The sequence below is a fragment of the Rattus rattus genome, chromosome 2, assembly GCF_011064425.1.
Source record: "Rattus rattus isolate New Zealand chromosome 2, Rrattus_CSIRO_v1, whole genome shotgun sequence".
In the NCBI taxonomy this organism is placed as follows: Eukaryota; Metazoa; Chordata; class Mammalia; order Rodentia; family Muridae; genus Rattus; species Rattus rattus.
Window position 1 is genome coordinate 117,891,347 of NC_046155.1, and position 23,079 is coordinate 117,914,425.

The 23,079-nt window shown below is 45.4% G+C and overlaps 1 protein-coding gene across 1 annotated transcript in view; it reads right to left on the bottom strand.

The window, feature by feature from the left end:
• Adamtsl3 (ADAMTS like 3) overlaps nt 1-23,079 on the bottom strand; it is a 291,589-nt gene that overhangs the window by 233,266 nt on the left and 35,244 nt on the right. Inside the window, exon 3 of the mRNA XM_032893300.1 lies at nt 12,875-12,994. Within this exon, the coding sequence (XP_032749191.1) occupies nt 12,875-12,994 (120 nt within the window). The remainder of the gene's footprint in view (nt 1-12,874; nt 12,995-23,079) is intronic.

Sequence of the window (23,079 nt, forward strand, 5' to 3'; positions counted from 1 at the left end):
CAGAACATGTCTTCCGTTTTCCTTGTCACAACGGCGTGACAGTTGATTTTTGTCCCTCTGCTTGCTTACGCCACTATTTAGACAAGGCATTGACACAGCAATTGACTGACGCATCGTCAAATCTTATTTTATTCCTTCTGCAGTTAGAACCCCTATCTTCACTGTTTTCTTTTCAACACATGTGATAAAGAAACTGTTACATTTGGAGCAACTGTGTAGTTTGGTCTTCCTGGGTCCCCCAACAGTTGGAGGGGGCCTGTCTCTGACTCTGTTTCCTGCCGTTGGCTCCCCTTCCCCTAACTGGACTGCCTGGTTGGCCCTCAGTGGTGAGGATCTACTTAGTAGATGCCCCAGGGCTGTGTGGTTCCAAAAAGGGGAGGGATTTGTATGGGTGGGGCTGGGAGGAGAGGAGGGAGGGGGGCTGCAATCAGAATGTTAAGTGAATAAATAAATAAAATTAATTAATGAAACAATAAAAGGAAACTGTGATATGTAGCCCAGAGCTTCTTTAGCTTTTTTTTTTTTCCACTCACAAATCCTCACTCAAAATTTTACATAGCCTGAGAGTACGGGCAACACAAAATAGCTACATAAATCAACCATTTATTGGCAATTTATCATGAGGAAATTTATTTTAAAGTAATTGCTTAGTATACAAATAAAATTTCCATTTGCTACAGATCAGAGATGATTTGCATGCTAATGAGTGCGCTTATTCATTCATCATAAAGAGTTAAGTTTGATGCTGCGAGACACAGAGCATCTTCAACGCTTTTCAGATTTCATTCTCCAGTGATGAGCGCTCAGAACTCTGCTTCGCACAAACCACGGTACAAAATAGGTTTAAAGCTTTGTCTGCTATTGTTTGAAATTGTCCTAATCCCAAGCCAAAATTCACTTAATGCTGTTTTTTGGGTTTTGGGGGTTTTTTGTTGTTGTTGTTGTTGTTGTTTTTGTTTTTTTTTAATGAAACACAGGTCAGCAACTCCAATACGTGATTCTAAAATCAAGATTTGGGACACAATAGGATCCAAAGACAAACCAGTTTGAATTTAATACATGCTGAGAAATGATGAGAAAACACTCAGTTTGCTTTTCCACAACTAACCCAGAATGTTCCTGTCAGAGCAGACACGTTTGTATGTAATCACGGCAGTTCATTACACAGCAGTCTTTCTTCCGAGCTGAGGTTTCAGGCAGCCATGCTTGGTGCCGAGTGGCATGAGAGCATATGCAGTGCCAAGTGTGCATGCTGTGTGTCCAGAACCAAGGCGAGGTCACATGACACAACATGCTAAGCCCCTCCAGAAACACTTCAGATTCCTAGGGGATTGTTTCTGAATTGTTTTTTGATCACTGAACATTTAGAAACCTATTGCCAATTTTTTCTTCCAACTCTCATGCTTAGTGACACAATCCCTTATGGAGTTGCAACCGTCAGTTTAATAAGCTGTGATTCAGCCTGTATGTACAGTTCTACCCTGCGTGAATGTTGTTGATGGTCAACACGTATCTTAGTTTAATCTTTTATTTCCTTGTAAATGAGAATGTCATCTAGTGTGTCAGTCTTTGGAGGGGTCACCAGCAAAGAGAGCAAGTTACTACCAGGTATCATTGTTCTCCCCCATCACCAGACCCAGAATTTGTGGTTGAGCAGAAGACGAGTGTCAATGACTCGGTCCAGCAGTCCACAGGAGCTGAAAATGGAGACACTGTCGTATCACTCCTTGTTAACAAGGCCATGGATAGAAGTGAGAAGTGAGTGGCGTGTGTGTGTGTGTGTGTGTGTGTGTGTGTGTGTGTGTGAGAGAGAGAGAGAGAGAGAGAGAGAGAGAGAGAGAGAGAGCGCATGCGCACCTAGTTACTTTCTCTGTTGTTTTGGTAAACACAATGGCCACAAGAACAACCTGGAGAGAAAAGGGTTTACACTGTCTCACAGTGCCAGGTCCATCCATTCCTGGGGGAAGAGGGGCTCGCTCCCTGGCTTGCTCCCTGGCTTGCTCCCTGGCTTGCTCCCTGGCTCGCTCACGTTCAGCTACCTTTCTTATCCATGCCCTCCACCTGACTCCAATTAGCAATCAAGAAAATGAACCCACAGACGTGCTGACGGGCTAATCTGATGAATGCAATTCATTAATTGATATTCCCTCTTTCCTGTATGTCAGATTGACAAGCAAGATCAACCACTACAGTGTATAAATATTTTTGAATTTTCTTTGGGGTTTCAAGATAATGAGTCGATCCTCAAACATCCACTAATATTGACTAAATCACTTTAGTGTCCTTATTAATGTAGTGAGCTAAACACAGTGCACGTGCTTCAACCCTGGGCCGACTGTTTGCTGTCTTGATGCTCAGATTGTCTAAAGTGTGCCCCTAACTTCTCACAGTTTGGCTCCTGAATCCTAAGGATGAGATCCTAGTGGCTTAATAGTCACTGTCACTTGGTGATTACACCACGGTGCACGTTAGGTTTGCAAGCCTCTGCCTCAAACCTGGCCTCTGCTGCTCTTCAGAGTCCTGGCCCTTCCAAAGCACTCGATGGGAACAGTAATGAGAGATCAGGATCCAGGCGTGGGGGTGCTGCCAGGTTTTAGATACCTCTTCACTCCCACTTTAAGGCCTTCCCAGGAAAGAGCGCCCTGCTGTTTAGGTAAGACAGAGGTGGGAATCCAATGTGACAATAGTGTCAGGGAAGAGATCTGAAGTGGAAGCCTCCAGTTTCTTTGGAAAGTTAGTTAAGTCGAATGATGGTTTGCTGGGGCACACAGGTGAAAGGAGGTCTTGCTAAAGCAAACACGTGAAAGAGTGTTTTCCTGAAGCAAACACAGATGAAAGGATGTTTGGATGTAGCAAACACATGAAAGGACCCAAAATGGAATATAACTATGACCCCCGCAGACAGTGGGAGATGAGCACTGAGCTTTGCTTTGGTTTGCTCCGCCTCCTTATTCTTCACTAACAACACACATACATGTATTGGTTCCCCTTACATAGCACTGTGGAGCTCCACTCGTGACAAGCCCACCATTGAGAGAATCCTGAGCAGGAACTGCTTGTGAGGTTCCTGCAGCAGCTTGCTGCTTCCTCAGCCTTGCCCCGGGTCAGTTGGCAAGCCTTGCAGTTCCTTCAGGGTTGAACTCCAGCTGTAGGTCGTGCCTGGTGTCTGGCCTGCAGCTGCTGAGTCATATCTGGTTTGTGCTCTGGGACTGAACTGCTGAGAAAGACAATCAAGTTCACCCCCAAAGCACTATTGCTGAGCAGGTCCACTCCCCCCACACCCTAATAACATTTCTCTTCCACTACCTCTCCTGCGTGGTGGGCTAGAGGAGAGGTCGAATCCTTATTAAAAGTAAGTTGCAAAAACGTTATACATACAGGGTTCCCTAAAGAAGAAATACCTGATCAGGAGGATGAACAAACATCATTCTATAACCTCAAGGGGGAGCAGGGTATAAAAGATAAGAGAAAGGTGTCTAAAGCAAGTTGGGCTGGGTCTGCAGTAGAGGAAAGACCAGACAGAAGACGCAGCAATGTGAACACACCTGACCTAGAAATGGACTGATTGACACTGCAAAGAGAGTGTCCAACCACAGAAGACAGGGGTGGGAGGGGGGTCTTCAACAGACACACAACTGTGCCTTGTGTGACCTTGGGATACACTACTAAGCTCCACAGCCAGACCTCAGGACACCAATCCAACTAGAGGAGCCTAGCTCAAGAGAGGACAATAAAGTCCAGGCCAGAAAGCAGCATAGAAACTAGGATTGTCTAGGTCTAATAGAACAGGGTATGGGCCACCATCTAGCAGTTCACATAAGCCTGAGATTAGGAGCATTCTAAAAGGTACTAAAGCAGAGAGCCAAGAAATGGACACTGTCAACATATGTGGGTGGAGACTGTTTCCCCACCACCAGAAGAGCCCCCAGGATGCTCCTAAGCTCCCTAAAATCCACATCCAAGAACGTAGTCCAGCGTGTTAAAACTCCAAAAATGAGCAGACTGAAGACCCACTGGATGAGCTGATCTCCTGGAGCCTTAGCTACCAGGAGTCTCTTTGCAAACTCTGCTTGTATTTTTGTGATGTAGGCCAGAATCGTCCATAGCAAAGGAAATGTTTCTAAACTTCAAATAAGCCAATCAAAACAATTCCTCAAATCCCTTGTGATGGGGAAAATTCCATTATTGCTTCTACACCTAGTCCTTCCAAGTTCAGCTTGGAGAGAATCAAAGATGTCTTTTCTTGCCTGGCATGGCTCCCTCTGGCCTGGGCAGCAAAGCAACAGATCTTTGTTTTGTGTCTCCGTTGATCTCTAAAGCCCACTTGCTTGGCAATGCCTGAGAACAAAGCATGGCAGTATAGAAGGTTGGCACTCATTTGAGACAGTAATAGACCCAGTAGCTGGAATGTTGCTTACTAGGGGATAATGAAAGGGGCCAAAGTAAAGAACCAGAGACAGTCAAAGTCATAGCAAGACATCCGTCCCTAATGGAGGCTGTCCTTCATGGTTTGGTGACTTTCCACAGCAGAGCTCAGTAGGCTACCTGAATAAAAGACAAGAAAAGGTCCAACGAGTGGATCTGTACAGTACCAATCTACTCAGCCAACACAACAGGAAATCTATGAATATAGGGTCAGGAACAGCGCTGATGAATAGGAGACCTCTGATCGTCTCAGACAAACGGAGGGATAAGAGGCCTGAACTTCTCTTTGATGTTAAGAAAAAGGTATGTGGGTGATAAGAGTGCCCATGGGAGGCTATGAAGGAAGGGACTGAAGTAGAGAGCTGGTTGTGTGAAGCATGACAAGGTTACAGGCTGACCATGTGGAATGGGTAGATGCCATAGAGGGTGAGTTAGAGTCACTGGAACTAGAGGGGACTAGAAATGACGGGTGTCAATGGAATGTGGGGATGTCTACAATCCTGGACCGTCTCAGCATCTTGACAGGACAGCATGGAGGATAGAGATGAGAGAATGGCCCTTTGTAAACACTTTGGTTGGTGCTCCGTTCAGTGATCTGGGTGGATGGCACCCATCTCCCATAGGGAAAATCACTGAGAGGACAGAAGTCTGAGCAGGAAGCAGTGGCAGGGAGTTGGGGCAGGGCAAACACCCACCTCAGAATCAAGATGTCTGATGACTGAGTAATGAGAAGTCATGGGAGGTGAACCTTGTCAGCACCTGATGCAGAAAGTAGGAAATTGGGTCATGAGGGGACATGGGAGGTGGTGGGAGTGCAAGTCAATGTCAAAGCATAAAGCCAGAGAACTCAGCAAGGCCTGAAGACAGTGGAAGAGAGGAGACAGTGGAGAAGAGGGGACATGCTTGTCAAGGCCTATGGACGATGGAGCTAAGTCGCCCGAAATGACCTAGTCTCAAAGTATTTGAAGATCTTTGGGAATCTTCCAGTAAGAAGTGGCTTGATATCAGAGAAGAGAGATGATGAGGGCAGGGGGAGCATGTCTGTCAGCATCTGCAGCGATACCTGTTGGGAGACAGTTGAATTTGTCTTGAATGTCCCTATCCTATATCTACCACTTAATCTGCATGGCAAGGGTATAAAAATACAGCATAGCCCCCCGTCCCCCAAATGAGTCTAGGAAGAACAGTACAAAAAGAGAAGAATGTCTATGAAATTCAAGAGCTGGTTATTGAACGTCAAGGAACAGAACAGATGAACTCCTCGATCCTGGAGAATTATCTGATTTGTGAAAATCTCCGAGATAATGAAATTCCAAGTTCACACGGGCCAAAGTCAACCTCAGCAGCACATCGCACATGCAAGGTTTGTGTGTTTGCTGTGTGCCTGAGTTAGGTCAGAATGCACACCATCCCAATTGATATATTCTCGTTTCCTAGCAGACCAAAAGCTTGCTTTGTCATTAGGTAGCTAAAATCTTCGGAGTACTTAAGGAGCATGGTTACATTCAACCAAGAATGAGCCATTCAAACTCTAATGGCTTGGTCCTTAAAAAATATAACACTCAGTGGCCAGGAAGGACATGTAGATGCTTCTGTGTGGAGAACATGTAGGTGACTCAGTTTGATCAGTGAAAAGGGCAACAGAACTCCACAAGCCCGAGGGCTGGTTCATCTTTCTTTACCAGAAATTTCAGGAGTTGCTAAAAGCTTTCCAAGCTTAAAAAAAATTATTACAGAAATAACTTGAAAATCCCAAGTGATGTTTCTGAGGCCTGCCAGCAGCTTAACCACAACACAGCTCCTGGCCAAGATGTCTATGAAAAGTTGGGAAGGGGTTACTCTGAGAAAGATGTGCTTGTAGCAAAAGGACTTCTTCTCCTAAGAAAGAATGCATAAATCAATAGTTAAATAATGAAAAAGGAAAATTAGGTTTGGCATAATAGCACCAGAAAGATGTCATTTGAGAGAAGTTGAAGGGTAAGACTGCACAAAGACTTCATTATTGATATACTGTTGTTATTGTTAGTGTTAAAAATTCATTCAAACATTTCTCTCATTCTTTCCCTGCCCACAGATTAGATGTAAGAGGGGGTAAAAAAAAGTCCTAACTGTGCTTAAGGGCAGAGAACAGGCATTTGGCTTTGCTATGCCGGGCTGTGAGATCTTGGACAGGACATCCTTTCTCCCTAGAGCTGGATTCCTCACCTGAAGAGACAGGTCACTGGGCTTCCTATCAACCCTGATAAGCATTTTTCCAAGGGCCTGTCAGAGCCACACAATCCTCTGGGTCCCTAGCAAAGGAAATATAAGAAATACAAACTGGCCTACACATTTTGAATTATGACATCACACAAGTGGGCTGTCAGTGGCGTGCAGAGAAAGGGAGAAGAATCAGTTCAGAGGGTACCTAGGATACTATGGTGAATGGGGACGTTGTCCTGGCTTTTTGGGTTTTGTTCATTTGTTTGTTTTTTCAGTTGCTGTGATAATCATTATTACCTAAAGCAACTTAGAGAATAAACAGTTCATCTTATAGTCCACCATCTAGGGAAGCCAAGGCAGGAATACAAGGCAGGCACTCAAAGCAGAAACCACAGAGGACCACTACTATTGGTCTGTTCTCTCAGCTAGCTATTACAGAGACTAAGCCCACCATCTGTGTAGGGGTGTATGTCCCACGGTGGCTGAGCCCCTCTATACAAATTATCAATCAAGAAAATGTTCTACAGAACTTACCCATAGGCCAGTCTGATGAATTCTTCCAGTGAGCTTACCTCTTCCCAGATATGTCAAGTTATCAACCAAGATTAGCCATCATGGATGTCACAAACACAGATCTGGGATTTTTTCCAACTGTAGAATCATTTGCAACAGAACCAGTATGACTTCAAGGAAATGGTTGAAATTTAAAAATTAAAGATGGCTGTTCAAGCTGGTATGGAAAAAAGGCTGGCAGCGATCCTAGAAGTTAGATTTAAGGTTTACAATTGAGTAGAAGAAAGAGGCAGATGACACATCCAGTGCCACAGACTTGTAATCTCAGGTACTTAGGAAGTTTCAACAGTAGGACTGGAAGTTCAAGGCCTACCCCGGCCACTCACTAAGGCTCTCTCAACATTCAAATTACAAAAGGGGGCTGAGGATAGACAACTCAGTGAATGACACTTGCCTAGCATGTGCAGACTCCAGGTTCACAGCCCAGGGGAGAAGAGGACAGGGTAAAGGAAGAGGGCAGGCACGAAGGGGGAAACATGAACTCAAGAATCAAGTGGGCAAAGGGCACAAGCACACAGAAAAGTGCAGTTAAGAGTAATTTCAAATATTTATATAAAAAAAATGAATGCACTCAGACATGGCCAGGAAAAGTCAACACACAAATGCTAAGTTAGTCACAGGCTCTGTCCCTGGTGCCTGCAGTAGAGAGAGACACAGGGTGAGGGGATGGTAGGGTATGGACAGATCTAAAGGGCTTACCACTGCCAAGCTTTCTTCGGAGAGATTTACCTCACCACTTACTGGATGCCCAGCTTCATCCTCATGCTCAAAACTAACCAACCCCTGCTCTTTGCTTATTTAAAGCCTAAAAGCGGCAGGGCTGACATTGCATCAGCATGGGCACACAGCACGTAGAGATAATTTACACAGCGTAGACGATCACAGATGAGGCAGAAGCTCCAAGTCACCCTCGCTTTACATTGCCTGCTCTGTAACTGTAGCTGTCAACAAGAAGGAAGCCTACTTCCGCAACCCACCAGGCCTGGGTGACACGCCTTCCTCATTTCTTCACCCCATACAAGTTCCAAAGGACTAAAGAAAGGGTAAATTACACATGCGCAAAAACACCCCATAACCATTTAAATAAGCACGCTCTCTCAGAGAAGAACAAAGCCATCACAGACTTGTACACCAGTGTCCACAGTGGTGCCTCACATTCCAGTCTTCAGTGGACCAAGGTGAAGTGTGCATGGAATAAGACCTCATTGTCTCCCTTTCCCAGAAGGAGGCCTGGAGCTAGCTACCTGCCCCCTAAACAGGACTTCAGCTGGAGAAATGGTCAAAGAACAACAGACAGGACCCACATGCCGCTGTTGTCCCTGTAGAGGTCCTCAGTGCACTCCAAAGATGCACTGCCCAGCAGGGAGGCAGTGCTGTTTGGATTCAACTTTGAAAACACTACGATTTCTGTTCAAAACCGGGGAGGAATGATAACGTTTCTGAGATGCTCTTGACTAACCCCAAATTCCTAAAGTTGCTGAGTCTGAATCCGTAAAGCAATCCTTTACTATCCCCTGTGCTTTCCAATGGTCCCCAAAGCTCTCCTTGACCATAACCATGGGATCAAGGTCTTTGGAAAGGAACAAAGGCACAAACTCACCCAGAAATCTGAGAGGAGCAGATGGGGAGGGTCTAGGATAGCGCAGCCTGGGGTGTGGAAGGCAGTGGTCTTCAGTTTTCAAATAGCCATCTGGATGTCCTTGACTAAGTCATTTGCACACTTAGAGTCTCTGCTTTCCTGACGTGGAGAACGAGGTGTTGGAACTGAACCAGCTGCACGACTCTCTAATGCTCTAAGTAACAGTTCATTGCTCTGCTGGCTGTACTGCCTCGGTAATCAGAATGAACCAATTAACATGGCAGCTGGAATACTCTATTTGTGGTTTCAAACTAGACCTTTTTTTTTAACAGTGGAAGGAGGGAAGGCCGTGAAACCAACTCATTCTGCTTTGGAAAACAGTCGAAGGCTCTGAGGTTCACAGATGTCACAACACTGTTACAAGCTCATTAGATGGAAGAAACGCGAAGGCCAGTCCTGCTTGCAGCCCAGTGGGCAGCCGGCTGGCCTCAGGCTGTTCTCTCCCTAGAAGCTGCTTCCACTCCCGAATAAGCCACGAGGTGGCTTTTATGTGTCTCATTAAACATAGCCTACATTTTAGCCGTGCTTTACAGGCCGAGGGGTTATTAGTTTTCCAGGCACCTAATCCAGGAGACATTTGGAAAGTGACCTAAAGGTCTTCGTGAAAATGTGCCCAGGATAAAATACTTTCACGAGTCCTGTGGGAGTTGCTCAAGAAAGCCAATGTCTACACACCTACCACCTGCTTCCTATTCTATAAAATGAGTGTTTTGTAGAGAGGAAGAGACCAGGGAACCCACCTCTGCCCTGACCACTTTACAGTCAAGGTTGTAGCCTCCTTCGCACAAGCACTTCTGTCATCTGGCTCCAGGCCACTGTGAGAGCAAGCCACCACTAGTGGAAACACTCACACTTGGCAGGTAGGCACCCAAGCCACCTGGCAGGACAGAGCTGTCCTGGGTAACAGCCACAGGCACCACACCTCTTTCTGGCTGTTATATAACAAACACTGCCCCACCCCTTCCCCAGGTATGGAATCCTTGCATCAACTGTCCTGCAAAACCTTTAGGGACACTCTGGGAATTCCTGTGAAGCAAAGGTGGTGGAATGCCACCCAGACTGTTGCAGTCTGCCACATCTGAGACAGTCTGTTGAAACTTCAACTGATGGACGAGCCTGAGCCTTGTATGAGGTTGGATCCACAGGCTTGTTCAAAGCTTTCAGACTCAGGGATGTGTGGAAGAAGCCAGACACAGATGAGCACAGGCCTATATACTACCTACATAAAAACAAACTGAATGGTAGACAGAACCAGCCGATACCAAGGACAGAGTCAGAGCTATCTGTCCTTTGTGGGTAGTGAATATTGATCAGAAAAGAATTCGGAGACCCCTTATGGAGTTCAACATTCTATCTCTTCATTCTGGAAATACTGAAATCTGCCAAGTCCTAGAATTCAGATATATCTTCGTTCCATGTGCAGTTAGACCTTAATAAAGGTTAATTTAAGATTTATCTTCATTTTGAATTATGTCTATGTGGGGTGGGGAGCATAGGCCCATGAATGCAGGTGCCTCTGGGGGACAGAAGAGAGCATTGATCTTCCTGGAGCTGCAGGTACAGGAGACGGTGAACCACAGCATACGGATGCTGAGAACCAAACTTGAGCCTTGCAAGAGCAGTGCATGTTCCTAACCTGCTTGTGTCTGGAGTAAATCACACCTCACTGTTTCCTGCTTGGTTTCTCTACAGTTCTCATTTGGAAAACTGTTAACCTATTGATTTATGGATTAGAGGGAGCTATAAATTACAGAGCTTTTGAAGACCCATAGGAGAGAATGGCAGAACACAGCTTAATGATCTTTGGGTCCTTCTGAGAACCAGCCCCAAATGGTTGGGCTAATGATACGAATCCACAATTAACTTGGCTCAGTACAGCTCCCATGATTATGTTGATTCTGGGAACTTGGAGAAGTGATTGAATGTTGAACTTTCCAGCTAAAAATGTAACCTTGTCTCATCACGCCCCGGCAGTCTGTGATGCTCTGTGTCAACAGACAGTTTCCTAGGTCACAGCTCTACCCCTCATTACCAACCCCAGATGTAGAACTATGCACACCAAGGGTAGGTAAACCAGTCATAGCCCCAAGGACTGGGGAAATAGAGTCCTGGGCACCAGGCTTCCCCATCTGACCCTCTGCTCCAGGCTTTCATCAGTATCAGCCTTTCATACTAGGTGAGACTTTAGTCCTCATTCTAACCCACGGCTCAGTGCGGGTCCAGCCAACCCTGAGCTGATCCTGCTCTCTGTAGTTTCCGGTCACACAGAACCACATTAGTAGATTAAGTCTCTCAGAGTTGCTCCTTGTGACAGCTGTTGTCTTCCTAGGTCCACCTAAACCAACCACAGGGTGCTGGCCTTTGACCGCACGACTAAAGTCAAGGCAGCTGGAAGTCATCAGCCATCCCCCTCTCCACTATTGTGTGCCATGACAAGGTGACCATGCCTAGCTCTTCATCTCTAGTGGGCCTTTAGGTGCCAGAGTCACACGGGTCCCACGTGGGTTTAAATCTCCACTTTCTGTTCTCTACCACTGCCCCTGGAACTCAGGTGTTCGGCTAGAAACCGACATTTGGCAGAGCTGCTGCTCTAGTTTTCCCTTTGAGTGATGTGAAAGACCTATCTAATCCTAAATGTGAATTGAGATTGAAAGAGTCATGGCTCTAAATGTCCAGATTCTACATCATGGCAAGCATGTCTAATTCTCTGGTTAGCCTTTATGGAGTGATTACACACACACACACACACACACACACACACACACACACACACACACACACTACTGCATGCATAGTCTGTTTCAGTGTGAAAATGTGCTCAGAAGAAGATGCTGGTGCTCCTGAAGGAAATTGTTGAGAGCACAAAGGTCCACAACCTCACAGATAAGCCCTTGGGAAACCAGGAGTGTTTAACACACAGGATCATTGAACATGCAGGATTATCTCTTCCATGTATATAACCTGTTTTTCCATCCAGAAGGCTGGACATGGAGGTGGTTACTAATCTGGTAAAATAGGTACTATTTGAAGGTCCAGTCCATACCAAGCTTCCACAAGCAGGACCAGAGGTGACTGATACTTAGGGGACTTTTGCGTTATCTGTATAACCAGGGGCTCCCCCAAGCTCCCATAACAAGGACCAGAGACAGCTAATAGCCAGATAACATCTACACTATGTATATGACTGAGCCCACACCAGATCACCCTCTAGGCTCCTAAGATAACACATGTATCTACCTGTACAACCCCACTTCACAGAAGAAAGGGCATGTACTTCGAGGAAAGTTTTGGTGCCATTATGCCTCCTTGTGCACAGAGGATTGTGTTATGCCAGGAAACTTTATTTTTTCCAAATTGTGATGTACTCAAATACCCTTACAATAAGCTACTGATGTCAGACTCTAAAAGTTTAAACCAACGTGGGTTTGAATTATGCTGAACTGGATTTCCATCTCGCCTCATGTGGGGCATTACTCTGCTGGCCCTGGCATTCGCAGAGATCCCCCATAAGAAGTGAAATGAAAGTTGAGAGGACGAAGAAGCAACGACTACACAATCAGAATCCTCTGACGACTCTCTCTGGGAGAATAAATTTAGCGATATCTAAAACATCATCTCTTGGGTGAGAAACAAGAGTCATTCCTGAGCGGTGTGCCAGGCAGAGCAGAACTGCCTACAGGCCAGAAAGTCACTGCAGCCAGTAGCTTCAGGCTCCTGCAGGGTACCAAGGATCTGGTATATTAATACTGGCCAGAGGAACACAATGTTCTGCTGTATAGACACTGTGTGTGCATGCACACATGCACATGTGTCTCTGTGTGTCTACGTGTGCAGCTGTGCTCGTGAGAAGGCCGGAGGAGACAGCTTGTCCTCCTGTATCACTTTCTATCTTATTCCCCTAAAACAGCCTCTCACCAAACCTAGAGCTGAGTGTTTATCTTCTAGGCTGACAGCCAACAGGCCGCATTGATCTGAGTGTCCTGCACTGGGCTTCCAAACGCAAGTAACCACACGAGACTTTTGCTGTCATCTTACCTGATCATCATAGCGGTACGTGAGGAACTGTTCCCCTGTGGTATCTTCTAGAAAGCTTCCCTGAGGAGAGAGTGCGAACTCAGGAAGGAAGTAGGCTCCAGGAGACTTCTCTGCTGTGGCCTGAAAGGCAAGGTCATTTGGTCACAAATAAGACACCAGGAAAGATCTTCTAGGAGACAAAATCCAAAAGATTCTACTATGACCACTCTCACAACTTAAGAGAAAAGTGTCCTCTGAGCCAGGAGTAAAGTGAGACACATCACACATTGATGCAGGGACACTTTGGACCAGGATATTCCAACCTGGCACATGGGGCCCCTTTCCTCTCTCTTCCTCCCTGCTCTAACTCCCAGCAATTAAAGGCACATAATAATTACTTGCTCCCATCTCACTATTGCAACCCATTGCTCTTAGAATTTTCTTTTTCTTTAAAAAAGATTTGTCTTATTATTATGTTCATGCCTCCTGGCTGTCTGTCTGAATGCATGCCACATGTATGCTGGTGCCCCAGGAGGCCAGAAGAGGGTGTCAGATCCCCTGGAGTGGGAGTAACTGGGCAGTTGTCAGCCCTGTTAGTGATGTGCAGCTGGGAGCTGGGAGCTGGGAGCTGGGAGCTGGGAGCTGGGAGCTGGGAGCTGGGAGCTGGGAGCTGGGAGCTGGGAGCTGGGAGCTGGGAGCTGGGAGCTGGGAGCTGGGAGCTGGGAGCTGGGAGCTGGGCACTGCTCCATGTTTTCAACTCCATAAATTAATTTTCTTTCTTTCACTCCTTCCTTCTTCCTTGCCTTCCTTTGTTTAATCTCTTTCTTCTTTATGTGAAAGTTTAAGGCAGTTTTGTTCCCACACTGTAAATGAAATTTCTGTTCATTACAGGAACTTTAGAAAATGCAGGCTGCTGTAAAAAAAAATCAACAAGAAGTCACCCACACCCCATAATAACAACTTTTAATTATTTTATCGCATTTCCTTTGAGGCTTCTTTTTCTCTCCTCACGGCACCTTGTATGTTTTCGTACAGACCCATGCTTAAATAGACCTGTTCTACAGAAAGGCTTCGTGCTTTCCTTGGGGAACTCACAACATTTGCATGTAGATCATTGGAAGCACCAATGGTTAGGGTCTTCAAGAGTCAAGACAGCTACTGTGGAATATGCCTCAGGTAAAATGGGCCTGGACTCACTCCCATTGTGCCATCCAGTATGACCCTGTCATAGGTGGTCAAGAGAAGCTGAAGGTGTGGGATGCTTTCCAGAGTCTCTGCCTTGATTCCACCAAGGAGGGAATTGGCAAAGGAAGTGGCATCCCCAAGCTTACTCTTATTTGGTCAACAATGGCTGCACACACCCTGACTGGGACCTCTTCCCCTGCTTGGGAAGACGGAACTATGAAATAGGAGATCAGAGCAAGCACTCAAGGAGACTGCTTTCTGGAACAGGAAAGAGTAGGATACAAAGAACTCCTGACAGCTCTGTTGTCCCAGGTGTCACCTTCCCATGGTGTAACACAAGCTTTGGTTATAGCAGGACCAGGGACTAGGGGTTGAGCTCCGTTGGTAAAATGGTGCCTGATTGGCATAACACCCTGAGTTACAGGTGAATGACTGGAAGGATTGAAAGAGTTGAAGGAGCTTGCAACTCCATAAGAACAACAATGCCAACCAACCAGAGCTTCCAGGGACTAAACCACTACCCAAAGACTATACATGGACTGACCCTGGACTCCAACTGCATATGTAGCAGAGGATAGCTTTGTTGGGGCACCAGTGGAAGGGGAAGCCCTTGGTCCTACCAAGGTTAGACCCCCAGTGCAGGGGAATATGGGGGACAGTAAAGGGGATGTATGGGGGGAATACCCATATGGGAGAGGGGTAGGGGAGGGGATGAGGGCTTACAGACAGGAAACTAGGAAAGGGAATAACATTTGAAATGTAAGTAAAGAAATACATATAATAAAAAAAGAAATCAAGAATATTCTTGGCTATATAGCTTGTCTAAATCAATCAATCAATTATATTTATTTGAATAATAAACTTTGAATAGAAAAATCAGTACACAATAATTTAGTCAAGGGATCAGTATCTCTGCTAACAGATAACTCAACTAAACTGAATAGCACCAGACAAAAAGAACTGTGAGATTTTCTTCATACATTTCATTTTACATTAGATTTAAATTGTTATTAGATATTTGACACCACTATCCTAGTTTGCTTTCTACTGCTGTGGTAGAACATTCTGACAAAAATTAAGTTGGGAAGGAAAATATTTAGTTAGCTTAAACATCCAAATCAGAACCCATCACGAAAGGAAGTCAGTACAGGATCCTGGAGGCAGGAACCAAATCCAGAGGCACAGCTGCTTGCTGGCTTGTTCTGCATGGCTTGCCCAGTTTACCTCCTTATACATCCCAGGACAACATTCCCCTATGGCACTGCCCATAGTGGGCTGTCCCCCCAACACACACATACACACACACACACACACACACACACACACACACACACACACACACACACAATCAATCAATCAATCAATCAAGAAAATTCCCCCACAGACCTACTCAGGAGTCAGTCTGATGCAGGCAATTCCTGAGTTGAAGCCCCTTTCCCAAATGACTCCATCTTGTGTCAAATTAAAGACTAAAAATCAAAGATCAACTAACACAATAATAACTATTCTTTTTATTATTAAATATGTGTCTGTGAGAGTGAGCATGTGCCGTGACACAAACGTGGAACACCTTGGAGTCAGAACTCTCTTGAGTCTTAGGTATCTAACTTGATTGCCAGCCTTGGCAATAGGCATTGCTAACCACTCAGCCCTCCTGCCAACCCCACATTCTCATTTGTTTCTATTGCCTTCGGAGTTCATGAAAGCGTAATTCTGAAAGTCTGAAGAGCTCTTACAAGCCATCAAGGCCCAAACCTTTACTTTACAAATGGATATAATAAGTCTGTGCATGTACATTCCCACCAACCCAGGTCAATGCTTATGCTGGAACATCTCAGCCTTGGACCACACATGGAGAAATCCATTCTGTTGATCATTTATTCAATATACTGAGGACCTTTCAATGCCTACCACAGGTCTTAGTGCAATGAATACCATGAGAAACATGAATAGTAAGATCTCTATGATCATAGAGGTTACCTTTTTGGTTGAGAAGATGTATCACAAAAATAAATAAGCAGACAAGAAAAGTTGAAGTTATAAGTGTCATAAATGAAATGTCCTGAGTAATATGACAGCAAGGAAAGGAGAGCGGGATTGTAAAGTGAGGTCCAGCTAAGAATGCCTGAAAAGATGGCTTTTGTCTCCTTCCTAAAGCAGAGAAAGGAGAAGCATACAAAAAAGCAAGGATGTGCATTTTGGTCAGATAAAGAGCGATCCTCAAAACCCTCACTTGGAAAGGACATCAGTGAGCTGGAGATACAGAGAGAGAAGCAGTGTGACCCAGCTCATTGTGGACCAGAAGAATAATGGAGATAGGAAAGAAAGAAGCAAGGTCATCCGAAGTCTTGTAGGCCAGTAGCAAAGGGATACAGAGCCATAGAGGAGCATTTGAACAATGAATGGGCAAGAGGAGGCAAAACAGACTCACAAAGACTAGCTAGAAGCTGTGGATACAAATCCAGGCAAGAAAATTTGTTGCCTTGGGCTGGAATCTCCTTTCAATGAGAAGGAGTGAAGTAGAAACATGAGTAGAAGCAACTGTGTATGCCGAACAGGAAGAGATCAGGGTGTGAGCAGCCCAGGACCTCCACCCTTTTCCTCTCCCTCCCCCTCATCACTACTCTGGGGTTTGGCTGGAGCAGCTACCTGTAAAGGAACTCAGTGGTGGGTGGTCCTAAGGCAGAACATCTGTCAGAAGGAATAACGAATGGGTAGAGCTGTTTTGAGTCATGGTAAGGCTGAAATGCTCATGAGGAAAGCCTGAGACAGCCTGACACAGCTACTGTACATGCAAGGCTGGAACTCAGCAGAGATTAGAAATCATTGCTTAAATGCACACACACACACACACACACACACACACACACACACTCACACAGAGAGAGAGAAACAGAGACAGAGAGACAGAGATAGAGACAGAGAGACAGAGACAGACAGAGAGACAGAGACAGAGACAGAGACAGAGAGGGTGCAGAAAGAGGCCCATACACCAGACAAGATTGCTGACCTGGTGCCCTTAATAACTCCAACATTTGAAATTCAGTAGACGTGAAGAAGTGAAAGAAACAGAGAGATAGGAGAGAGAGATAAATTATTCAGCTATGGGAGTAGAAAAGAAGGAAAAACCCAATTCTAGATCCAGGAAGGATTAAGCATCAAAGAGAGTCATCACCGTCTTCTTTGTCACTAAGAAGTTGAGGAAGACAAGACTGGAGTAGCTTCCAAGGAATCTGGGACTGCAAAAGTCAGAGTAGACTTGACAAGAGCAGTACTGTACAGTGCTAGGGAAATTTGCACTGGGTTTAAGAAGTAGCCTGGATTAGAGGAAATGGATACCATAAAGAGAGACTTAGATGGGGCACAGCGAGAGGAACAGGCAGAGTTTTCAAAGACTGGAGATTCAGGAGCCTGCTTGCTTGCTTTCTGGGATAATCCAGGACTAAGAATGAAACACTAGAGATGAGAGGTGGTTGTGAGAGTAAAGGATCCACCACGGGGCTGCAGAGAGTTCTCATGGTCAGCACTTGCTGAGGATGTAAGAGTATCCAAGTTTAGATCCCAGGATCCACAGCAACTTACAGTCATATGCATGTCTGTAAGGCCAGAGTGGGGCCAGCGTGGGGCTTGGTGGCCACCCAGCCTAGCTCCAGGTTCTCGGTTTGGTGAGGAATAAAGTGGAGAACAATAGGGCAGGACACCAAATATGCTCTCCTAGCTTCTGCAGACACACACGTGTATACACACCACACACACACACACACACACACACACACACACACTTAAAAAACATGTGTGTTCACTTCAAAGAGAATAAGAGATAATTTATCCTGAGCCAAGTTTGAATATAATGACAGCCCAAGAATACACAAATCAAGGCATGTTCCACATTGGTTGGTAGGAATTTCAGGTGCTTAGAATACCTCAAAGTGGAGAATCGCTGCTATATATCTCAAGACACTATTCTGATGGCATTCCTGGCTTTGGGGCTGGTGGAAAGATGGCATAATAGAGAAGTTAGGCCATATGCAGGCAGACAACAAAATGGCAGTTAAGAGACTAACAATAACCCAAGATAACTTGGCTCTAGATCGCCAACATTCTAACTCTCCACAATCAGGACATTCTAATCAGCCAATCAGCCTTGCAGAATGGTTAGCATATTTGTGGCTTTTTTTTTCTAGGAACTTTAATAACAGAAGGAAGCAGGATTTGACTTGGAACCGCCACTAGCGCCTCAGACACCAGACACCTGCTACTGCATGGAAAACATGCCAGAGTCATTCATCTGTCCCCACCACTCCCTCCCGGAGTTGGTGGCCACCCAGCCTAGCTCCAATTCTTACCACTGAGCACATGTCCACTCCTGGGCTCCATGAAAGGGTCGGTCCCCAGCCTGGGTCCCACAGTCTCTAACACCACACTCCTCTTCAGTCAGAATCGTTATCTGCCCGCTGTACCCCTATCCTATTAGAAAATCAGCCACAGACCTTTCAAGTTCCAATAAGTCTTTTCATGTCTTCTTTAACTCCCATCAGGGAGACTCTGGAGGCTTCCTCTCCCTTATGAGGTCGATCTTGGTAGTGTGTTTTAGAGCTCTTTTTAAAAATCTGAGGCCAGTGACAGACCATGTCCCAAAGCATTTGTGAAGATGATACTCGAGGCTGTTCTACAGCATACATACTACATACATACATACATACATACATACATACACACATACATGATACATGCGCTTATGTATATAAATACACATGTGCACATGTGCACATGTACATAAGTGCCCACACATACATTTTTACTAAAAAGAGTAAATTTTTAATATGCAGCAAATTATATTGCATAAATATCAGACTGAATTGTCAAAACCTTAGTCTATTCCCCAATCGACAATCCTAATCCACTCAATGGTGCTTCCAGAATCTAGGGAACAATTGTTTTGACTTTCAAGTATATTATTTTCTTGTTCATGGCAGAAAATAATCTCTACTGTGTCCAATTAGTCTGGGAGTTACTGGTCAGCTTTACGGTAGACACAGGAAGGATCTTACACCTGTGAAATGGATGCCTTCGTTGCTTGATTCTCCCCAAGTAGAACAGGGGTTTAGAACACTCAGCGAAGGCACTGCTTCTGAACTCTGCAGATGATTCGCCTCTGATTTACTTACATAAAAGCATCGGTACTCTATTATCAGGATAAATGGGTATTATCGACAGTTTCTGTATTCGTTTTTGTTTATTTATTTGCTGTTTTCAGTTGAAATAAAATTTACACAATTTATTCCCAACAGGCTTTTCCCCTTCCCATCTCCCAGGTCCTTCCTACCTCTCCACCTACCCAAATCTATACCCTTTCTTCCTCTCTCTTTAAAAAACAAAAAGCAAGTGAAACAAAGCAAAAGAGAGAGAAACACACATACTTACACATGTGTGTGCACACGCATGCACGCGCGCGCGCACACACACACACACACACACACATCAGAAGTCATAATATACAACCAAAAGACTAATAACAACAATGAAAATGCACTCTCCCCCTAAAAGCAGTATGAGACAGAAAGTCTAAAGTACACCTTTGAATTGGTTTTGTGTATGGCCTTGCCTGCTGGGCATGGGCCTACCCTGAAGTGTGATTAACACGCCATAGTAAAACTCCATTGGAAAAGAACTAATTCTTTCTTTGCAAGCAAGTGTAAGTTTTGGGTAGATTTTTGGTCAGAGATAAGAACCCATGTCCTCTTCCCCCTCTTCAAGCCATCTGGCTTGAGCCTGTGCAGGCCCTGTGTGTGTTGTCATTGTCTCTGTGAGTTCCTTTGTGCGTCAGTTCTGCAGTGTCTGGAGAACAGTTTCCTCGCAGTCATCCATTCCTGCTGTCTATGCAGAAGAGGAGAAACATACATTTTTCATAGAAATAAGGCAGAAATAAAAAAGATTTTTCTGAGCATCTACTACTAGCTAAGATTTGTGTTTTAAAAGAAAAAGGTCTCACCAAACATGGTAGTGCATGCCTTTAATCCCAGCACTCAGGAGGCAGTCATATCTCTGTGAGTTCAAGACCAGCCTGACCTACAGAGTGAGTTCCAGGACAACCAGAACTACACAGAGAAACCCTGTCTCACACTAAAAAACAAAAAGTCTTGGTTTTATCCTCATAGCCACCCTATGAGTGTGTATCATTTGCCTTGTATCTCACCGGAAGAAGTGTCATTTAACAAGGGACATAAAGACCCCAAAACCTCAGAAAACATCACCGTTATTTCATCTTCTTCCTCCTTAACTCAGATTGATTTCATCAACAAGAACTGAGCCGCTGCTGAAATAATGAATAGAGACAAAGTCTTGCTTCTTATATTAAGGTTGCAACACATTCTCTATTGTGGTTCCAAAAGAGATAAGGACACACTGTCATTCACATCATGGTGACAGCAACAAAGAGGGTCTTCATGCCTTGGGAAACAGCTCCTATGCTTCCGCCCCAGAGGTCCAGGAGTGGGCTGTTCAGCACCCTACACTGCCAATGCGTGATAAGACACTCAGAAAAGCTAAATCATTTTTTAGGAGAGATGGTTTAGTTAACTCGTGGCTTCAGAAAGCTCACGAGCCTAACATTTCCATCCAGAAGGGAGTTGACTACTTAACTGTCACAGAAACTCTACGCATGTGGCTTCTTGTGGGATGAGGTGACCAAAGAGGTCACCAAGGCATCCAAGTAGTGAGAGCTGGAGGCAAGGCCAGGGAGAGGAGCCAGATAGGAAGTGTGAGATCTTCCCAGGGCAAAGAGCCAGGACCGGGGAAAGAAGCTGCCAAAATGTATCATCCACACCAGCCACTGTCCACAGCTGCTGAGTCACCGGGGACAGCGGCAGGCGGGAGGAATCCAGATGAGCCCCAGGGACGATAACCGTGGGACTTGGGAATACAGCTGGGTCCTCCACCCCTAACCCCACTGAAGGCTGTGACTCTTAGAGGAGGAAATACATACAGCCCAACAAGAACCAGATTGTCACTGTGGGCCTCCACTCATACCCTGTAAAGGACAAAGATGGGGTTTGACTGTTGTAAAATTGTGATAAACTATGCGTTTGGTCTTTGACCACAGTTTCTAACACAAGGCTCCTAAGACTGTTGTAAATCTTGGGTTACAGAACGTGTCTTCTGATGCCCTCACTCTTGGAAAACCCCAAATGGAAGCTGGTTAGGACCGGCCATGTGATAGGATGATGGAACCTTCCATCCGGCCACTGAGGAACGGGGAGGTCATGAAAGCAGTGCTGACACCAGAGATGTCACTAACTATGTCCACTCCACCCAGTTAGCAAGAAGTATTCCAGCAGACTGAGCCTGGCGCACTACCAGGGTGAACATGTGACACTAGTCACTGGTGATCTGATCTAAAGGTGGAGAACAGTCTTGTAGGACTCAACCCTTAACCTAATGGGTCTGATGATACCTTCAGAGAGACAGTTTCAGAATTAAACAGAGGACACCCAGCAGGTGACTGCTGGACAACTAGTGTGTGTGGATTTTTGGTGTCTGTCTCTCAGAATGACATCCTAAGAAGAGAAAACTAATAGGGCATTCCTATCACAGATAACAGGGCCTAAGGTGCCTCAAAAACCATTCAGTTGTCAGTCAGTGAGAACACAATGGGATTTCCACTGAGATGTAACAGGCCAGCTTGAACATTGCAAGCTCAGTCTGAGCCTGTAGGTGGGATACTGATCTCTCTGCAGAGTGTGAGCTCAGCCAAGCACCACCTCACAAACGCACAGAACCATGGCCAGTTGGGGAAGGCCCCCAAGTCTTTTTCCCCTGGGATGCAGCTGAACCATGTTAAACAAGTCCCTGCACTCTGGGCTGCGACGGACTCTCCAACTTCCTGTTGTTCACATCCCCTTTCCATCTGGCTCATCCTTCCAGCCTGTCAGGGTTGTTTTGAATCCCAGCTCCATCTGTGTATATGCGTCTCTTTCTCTTCATTTCCCTTCCGCCCAAACGAGAGGCATGGTCTCCATCAGCATCCTTGTCAGCAATCCACACCCTGAGCAGGCACAGGCTGCAGCCTGTCTCCAGGCCCATGAAGAACTGATTCCGGTATAGGCTCCTCACTTCAGATGTCTCTATGCTGGTCATCAGTGAAATCAAGAAATATATCATCCAGTGAAATATATCATCTGGAGACAAAGAGGTGGTGGGAGGGGGTGGGATGGGTATGATGCTGGGTGGAAGAACTGAGATTCCGTCACTCCCAGGTATGACTAGAACAAGGCGGAACGCCAAGAAGGCAAAGCCTGAGTCATGGCTACTGCACTCTGCCCGTGGTGCCAGGGATCTGAGGAGATCTTTCAAAATCAGGAACAGTATGCATACACAGGCCAGTTTCTAGCCATGGCACCCACACTCTCCAAGGGAGACATCTTCTTCTAGATAGAGGGGACACTGCTGTGGTGTCCCCTAAGTGATGGCATGCCACAAATCCATAAATGTGCTTCCCAGGAAGAGCAGAGAGAATCCAAGGCTCACAGCCAGCACCAAGTGAGAAGGACCCCTCTGGTGGCCCCTGGCCATGGATCATCTAGGCCAGGATGGAACACAGGACTTTACAGTTTGTACCTTTTAAGGCCCAGAAGGAAAAAATTAAGATGACTAACAGTACTTAAGCTCAGTACCAGCACACCTCTGCTCCAGAAACCACAATGTGTGTTTTGTTTCTGGAACCTGGAATGAAGGTTAAACAAGAAACCTTCCAGATAATTTTGATTTCTAAGCAGGATTTCATCATTTTGAGACATTTAAGTATTTGGTGTCTGAAACTTCCTGATGAAATACGAAACACATTTGCTTTGGCAAGGTTACGATATGGAGGCTGAAACATGGGAGTTTTTACATGTTTTCCATGAGTTTTTAAAAATTAACCGTAGGACCAGGCATGGTGAGACGTGCCTATACCCTGGCACTGGAGAAGCTGAGGAGGGAGGATCTGAGTCTGAGGACATCGTGGGTTTCATAGCAAAATTCAGTCTAAAATACAAAAATTA